The following is a 7736-nucleotide window of genomic DNA, read 5'->3' as shown; positions in this document are numbered from 1 at the left end:
CATTATGAAAAAAAACACATAAAGAAAGACATCGTTCAGTCAACACAGCGACGATTATATTTCCTTTCTTTTTTTATTTTTGCAAGCCACGAAACAAGTAAACAAATAAAAAGAGAAATACGTTAATTTGTCTTTTGAGTCTGTTGTGACCGTTGCTTTGACTGCGGACTGATAGAGGTACTTCAGTTCAGGCCCCGCACCTTTAAAAAGTTGTCCAAGGCTGAGACACGAGTTTTGTTGTTGTTGTTGTTGTTGTTGTTGTTGTTGTTGTTGTTGTTGTTACATTTAGTCAAGTTTTGACTAAATGAGGGGGGAACCGAGACGAGGGTCGTGGTGTATGTGTGTGTGTGTGTGTGTCAGTAGAGCGATTCAGAGTAAACTACTGGACCGATCTTTATCAAATTTTTTATGAGAATTCCTGGGTATGATATCCCCAGATGTTTTTTTCATTTTGTCGATAAATGTCTTTGATGACGTCATATCCGGCATTTTGTAAAAGTTGAGGCGGCACTGTCACACCCTCATTTCAGTTTCAATGGCAAATTGATCCAAATTTTGGCCAAGCAATCTTCGACGAAGGCCGGACTTTGGGATTGCATTTCAGCTTGGAGGCTTAAAAATTAATTAATGACTTTGGTCATTAAAAATCTGAACATTGTAATTAAAATTATTTTTTTATATAACGATCCAAAATTACGTCTATCGTATTCTTCATCATTTTCTGATTCCAAAAGCATATGAATATGTTATATTCGGATTAAAAACAAGCTCTGAAAATAAAAAATATAAAAATTATGATTAAAATTAAATTTCCGAAATCGATTTAAAAACAATTTCATCTTATTCCTTGTCCGTTCCTGATTCCAAAAACTTGACATATAGATATGATATGTTTGGATTAAAAACACATTCAGAGAGTTAACAAGTCGCGTAAGACGAAATTACTACATTTAGTCAAGCTGTGGAACTCACAGAATGAAACTGAACGTAGTCCGCCGCTAGTGCAAAAGGCAGTGACACTGAAAGTGACGATCGAGCCTGTTTGGCGCGGTAGCGATTGCGCTGTGCTTCATAGAACGCTTTACTGTACCTCTCTTCGTTTTAACTTTCTGAGCGTGTGTTTAATCCAAACATATCATATCTATATGTTTTTGGAATCAGGAACCAACAAGGAATAAGATGATATAGTTTTTAAAACGATTTCGGAAATTTAATTTTGATCATAATTTTTATATTTTTAATTTTCAGAGCTTGTTTTTAATCCAAATATAACATATGTATATGTTTTTGGAATCAGAAAATGACGAAGAATAAGATGAAATTGTTTTTGGATCGTTTAATAAAAAAATAATTTTAATTACAAGTTTCCGATTTTTAATGACCAAACTCACTCATTAGTTTTTAAGCCACCAAGCTGAAATGCAATACCAAACCCCGGGCTTCGTCGAAGATTGCTTTGCCAAAATGTCAATCAATTTAATTGAAAAATGAGGGTGTGACAGTGCCGCCTGAACTTTTACAAAAAGCCGGATATGACGTCATCAAAGGTATTTATCGAAAAAATGAAAAAAAACGTCCGGGGATATCATACCCAGGAACTCTCATGTCAAATTTCATAAAGATCGGCCCAGTAGTTTAGTCTGAATCGCTCTACACACACACACAGACAGGTGACAGACAGACACACACACACACACACACACACACACACACACACACACACACACACACACACACATACACCACGACCCTCGTCTCGATTCCCCCCTCTATGTTAAAACATTTAGTCAAAACTTGACTAAATGTAAAAAGGATAGAGATATAGAAAAGCGTGCTATCCTCCTCAGCGCAACCGCTACCGCGCTTTTCTGGATTGCTAATTTCACTGCCTTTGCCACGAGCGGTGGACAGACGATGCTACGCCGGAGTGTACGGTCTTGCGGAAAAAATGCAATGCGTTCAGTTTCATTCTGTGAGTTCGACTGAGCTTGACTAAATGTTGTATTTTCGCCTTACGCGACTTGTTGTTGTTGTTGTTGTTGTTGTTGTTGTTGTTGTTGTTGTTGTTCATTTGCCTTGTAATATAAGCAAATAAAGTATCTGATTTTGTTTTGCTATCCGAGTCCACGGTCTTAAAAGTAAGCTGTAATGTAACTAAAAGAAAAAAAACCCCTTTTTTTAAAACTAGGTATGCAACATTTATTGAAAAATAAGAAAGAAGCCGAAAATGTAAATCTGAACTGAGGTGAACAAGACAGCTGAAGAAGAAACAAAAAGTCAAGAATAGAAAAATTAGCCATGAAGACAATCACAAAAAGATACATCTCTTCATTTAGTGTATAGATATATGTATATATTTTTTGTGTGGATCACAATATTTGTAAATTGTAGTGATTTCCCATATAAAGTGAGCAAACAAATTATCGCACCCAGGTATATCGCATTCATTCCCGTGTCATCTTATTCAAACCATATGTTTATATGCCATTTAAGGCCCTTCACTTGGCTACCTGGCACACTTTTCGGATCAGCAAAGATTTCTGTTTTATGTATCACGTGACCGCCGCCGAAGTGAGGGTACCCCCCCAAATCGACCTGACAATAACGTCAGGTACCAATTAGAAGAACAGCCGGGAATAGGCACAGCTTGGCAACTCAGTTTCACATACGAGAAAAAAGAAAAATCATTTATCTATTCAGAATAGGTGGTTTTGTTTTGCTTGCGTTTCTCTTGTGTTATGTCATTTCTGCTGATGCAGGTGTGGAACCGGCGCATGAGCAGTAGAAAACGAGAGGATTTTGCGTCCATTTTGAGGTATACCATGACAAAAAGCGCTTTATTTCAGCAATGCCTACATGGTCTGATTGGAAACTTTCAGGAGCTAAAGTCTACATACGAGACTTACACTGGGTGAAATTTTGGATCACAACATGTTTGTACTCAGATGTTATGCACTCTTCCGGAAAATGTTTTTAAACCCGTCACAGGTTTGTCAGTGAATTTACATCCCAAAAATTCATGATTTTGCAAGCATACAGATATATGGTTGTTACAAGAACTGCCAAAGTTTCATTTGCGTATGACCACTGACGGAAATTTGCTAGCCATGTAAACACATGACAAAAAAATGGAAACGTTCAGGCTGTTTGCGGTGAATTATCGCTGAATGCCTTTCAAAACATGCTGCGGTCACGGATGACTGGACATATGGCTGTCGCACCGCAATCCTCCAAAAATATTCGATCGTGTTTACTGGACTAGGAAACGTAAACTAGTGATTGTATTTATATGAAACTTTGGCAGTATTTGTAACATTTATTTGTCTGTACGCATGCTAAGTCATGATTTATTTGGACGTAAACCTTCAAACTTATGAAACGTTTTCAAACATTTTCCGGAAGATTGCTTATTATCTTAACAAATATCTGTAACGATGCGAAATTTTACCAGATGTACGTCTCGTATGTAGACTTAAGATCCTGAAAGTTTCGAATTAATCCATTTTGCCATTGCTGAAATATAGCGCTTTTCGTCATGGTACCCCTCAAAATGGACGCAAAAACCTCTCGTTTTCCACTGCTCTAGCGCTCAACACCTGCATCAGTAGAACTGACATAACACAAGAGATACGCAAGACAGCAAAACAAAACTAGCTGTTCTGGATAGATAAATGATTTGGCTTTCGTCTCGTTTATAAACATTGCCAAGTTAAGCCTATTCTGAATTTTTGTCGATTTTTTAATTATTCTTCTTCTTGTTCGCCTAGGTTACTTACATTTGGAGTCCAGCTCTGGTTATGCAGCTGGTGGTCTTATGTAGAGCCTCCACAGGTCCATGCAGCTTCTCATGGAGGGTCGCCGGTGTGACGTTTTCATGATCTTTCGCCGTGTTGATATTTCGCTTCTCGGCCTCGTTGATCTAGTATAAACTCTACACTGAACAAAAAAACACCCTACGATAGTACTGATGAGCGACCTTGTGTACCTTACATTCATGGGGCCAAATTCGTCCAACCACTGAATTTGTTTTATTTAACTTAGAAATTTGATTCATCCTAAAATGTTTCCTTCTTACTCAAGGGACATAACCACTCAGTACACGTTTTCGAAGAATTCGATTTTGGGGTTGAAATCTATTAAATGTTACCACCAATTTTCTTCACATGCAAGAAACTGACATGCTTTTCGTCCTTAAATAATTTCACTTCTTAATTTTACCAGGAAACAACATTTCAGTCTTGAGTATATGTCGAGGGGGAAATATGTACACAGGCGAAAGATGAAATCGTGACACCGGCCTGGCCCAGATCTCTCTCCTCAGGGGCTGGACTGAGATTCCTGCAGTCCTGGAGGATGTGGGCTGCATCCTGCTCTGCGTCTCCACAGCCGGGGACACATGGGGGAGGGCACAGCTCGCAGTTTTTTGTGCAGGTGTTGTTGCAGTCTGTTGTGCCCTGTTCTCAGGCGGAAAATGACTACCTGTTCAGGCCTTGACAGTTGCTGGAAGCTTTCGTTTTTTAATTGGTACATGACGTTATTGTCAGGTCGATTTGGGGGGTACCCTCACTTCGGCGGCGGTCACGTGATACCTAGAACAGAAATCTTTGCCCCAAAAAGTGTGCCACATAGCCCAGTAAAGGGCATTTAATGGGATATAAAGTTTGAATGAAATGACACGGCAATGAATGTTTTAGTTGGGGTACGAAAATGGGTGCATTAATTTTTTGGCTCAGTTTATATCCTGCAGCATATCTCTGTTTAAGCACTAAATTGAAGTTGCATTGTGGACCTACTGACATACCCAGCAGGGTTTAAGCAGCAAAACTCAAAATATTGCCTGGATGTGCACCTTACCTGTCCATTTATTTACTAATTTAATTATTTATGTGTGTTATGCTTATACTTCGTATTAACTGCATTGTGCATCACTGTGATGTCTATTTTTGGTATTTATGTTTTGTACCAATGTTTCAGACATGAGAATTAAAAACGGCCAAAAAAGTTCAAATGATCCGAAGTTAGAATAATGTCAATGTAAGCAAGTGCCGGAACACTGCAATCAACTTTAGAGGCGAAGTACAATCAAACAGGATTGAGATTTTACAGCTAATTGTTTAGCCCCATATAAAATGTTATGGATACACAAAGGCAACCAAGAACACACAAGGAGACAGTAGCAGCCAGACCCATTTACAAACAGAACTCTCCAATTCACAGGTGTCTAGCTGTTCGAGCTATAAACAGCCCGATAGACAACTCTGCAGAGTCTGATGTAAAGTGTCCCTGTCACATCAAGATTTGGAGATTTTTTATCCTGAATGAAAAGAGGACAGGCAATGATTCACATATGACCATAATGCTGTTTATTGCTTCACACTAAAAGAAACTTGTCCAAATGTTCATAGCAAACTGTGTACCAGGAATTTAAAAGGAGGAATTCCCATAAACCTGAGAAAAACTTCATCTCTGATATATTTCATTTTCATTTCATTTCATGTACAGTGGTACCTGCGATGAAAGGACACCCTTGGGACCAGCCAAAAGTGTCCCTACATTGCAGGTGGCCTGTCATGACAGGTATACTTTGGTAAAGATAATATAAAAAAGGGACAAGAGAAGGTGTCCTTTTAAGGGAGGTGTCCTCTCATGGGAGGGTCCACACATCGCAGGTACTGCTGTACTTTATTATCCCAATGCTGGGAAATGCGGGTCGCTTCCTCCCCAGTGGAAAGCTAGCAGCAACAAGAGTCGCTCTACCATGGTGTACGCGTGTTTACGTGTAATCAGCCACGTGCACTTATGGCAGAATGACAGATGTCTTTTACGTGCCACTGTGGTGACACAAGGGTGGGACATGGATACCGTCTCTGAGTCGGCACATAAAGTTGACCCGTGTCTGTCCCTGCCGGGATTCGAACCTGCGATCTAAGTCCAGTGCTCTACCGCCCCCCAATATATGTATAACTATAAGGATTTGTCAATGTTTGAGTAGCGTGCACATATGTGGTGATTACCGGAAGAAGCGAACAAGACGAGAGTAATAGATCTGTCTTCCAGAAAGATGCATAGTTGGTGTGATGTTGCAACATCCCTCCTTTTATTTATGCAATGTTTGACAGAAAATCTTGCAATATTTTACACACAAACTTAGCACAAAGGCAGGCAGACATACAGAAAATACATACACAGACACACACAAACAGTAAACACTGCAGCTTGACAGCCAAAACCTTTATTTGCTTTATATTTTCTATCAAAATGCAAACATCATTTTTGTCACAGAAAATAAGTTTCAACAGTATGCACTATCACACCAAGGCATCCTCCCGGGAGTCTATTATTCACACACACATATAAACCAGCATACACACTCTATGCCAGACCCCTTCAGACAGCAAGCACTGACCGACTGACTATTGAGTACATTGCACTTTTGTCCAGAGTTATAGAAACTATAGAGGACATGACTGGGGTATGACCCAAAGACAACAAGCACTCTGAGCTCTGTGTTTATAGGTGAAGTACTTAACACAAAAATTACAATATTCTTCATTGACCGACTGCAGTGCTTCCCTCAGCATTCCACTACTTCATAGTCGCTGCAGTTTCTTTGCCCCAGGTAAAAACACAGAGGTCAGTATTGTTGTACATTGTGTAACTGTGTGTTTTACAACAACATTAACACTTTGAAACAATATTACTACACTCAATCCATAATGGAAAATGTAATTCAAATGTACAATGTAAGAACAATCATTTTATACTAAATACACATGAACACATGCTGCAAACTTGCCTCCATTTATTTCTTCACTCAGACACTCTAAAACAAAGTGCTAGCTGTCCGTGTGGAAGTATTTCTGGTACTCTTCAGGCTCCTCCCAGTCGTCTTCTGCCCAGGCTGGCAGCTTGGCACTGTAGTCCCATGTTGGACCCTGGAACACATCCATTTGAGATTTTTGTAAAACAGAGAAAAAGCAACAACAACAAAACCAGATCTTTTCAATATATGACATTTGGAAACAACTCCGTCAGGTTTGTATAGGTTGTGGAAGAGTGAATACCCTTGCCAAAACTTCTGACAAACATTGGAGCGGTCAATCACTAGCCAAGGACGTGTTTAAAACGGGTGGACGGACGGGCGCAGTGGCCTAGTGGTAAGACGCCGGCCTCCCAAGCGGGAGGTCTTGGGTTCGAATCCCGGCCGCTGCCACCTGGTGGGTTAAGGGTGGAGATTTTTCCGATCTCCCAGGTCAACTTATGTGCAGACCTGCTAGTGGCTTATTCCCCTTCGTGTGTACACGCAAGCACAAGACCAAGTGCGCACGGAAAAGATCCTGTAATCCATGTCAGAGTTCGGTGGGTTATAGAAACACGAAAATACCCAGCATGCTTCCTCCGAAAGCGGCGTATGGCTGCCTAAATGGCGGGATAAAAACGGTCATACACGTTCAAATCCACTCGTGCACAAAAAATGAGTGAACGCAGAAGAAGAAAACGCGTGGACAGGAGCACGTTTCCGACACACTCCTTGACAGTGATTGGCCCCTCGAATGTTTGTCAGAAGTTTTGGCAAGGGTATTCACTCTTCCACAACCTATACAAACCCGACAGACTTATTTTTGGAATTCGTCTATTGACTCCTTCATGTGGGTGTTGCTTTCATTCTGACTTCTGTAGTTATGGGCGGGGATGTAGCTCAGTCGGTAGCGCGCTGGATTTGTATCCAGTTGGCC

General features: G+C 40.3%; 2 protein-coding genes across 2 annotated transcripts in view; both read right to left on the bottom strand.

Annotated features, from left to right (window-relative positions):
* The window catches only part of LOC138961581 (E3 ubiquitin-protein ligase RNF166-like), a 52550-nt gene that overhangs the window by 4384 nt on the left and 40430 nt on the right, over positions 1-7736 (bottom strand). The window lies entirely within an intron of this gene.
* The window catches only part of LOC138961509 (pseudouridylate synthase RPUSD2-like), a 30380-nt gene continuing 28833 nt past the window's right edge, over positions 6190-7736 (bottom strand). The window contains exon 11 of the mRNA XM_070333166.1: positions 6190-6935. Within this exon, the coding sequence (XP_070189267.1) occupies positions 6837-6935 (99 nt within the window). The 3' untranslated portion in view covers positions 6190-6836. The remainder of the gene's footprint in view (positions 6936-7736) is intronic.

Source organism: Littorina saxatilis, linkage group LG1 (assembly GCF_037325665.1).
Source record: "Littorina saxatilis isolate snail1 linkage group LG1, US_GU_Lsax_2.0, whole genome shotgun sequence".
Classification (NCBI taxonomy): Eukaryota; Metazoa; Mollusca; class Gastropoda; order Littorinimorpha; family Littorinidae; genus Littorina; species Littorina saxatilis.
Note: the sequence above shows the minus strand (reverse complement) of the source record. Positions and strands in the feature narration are given on the sequence as shown.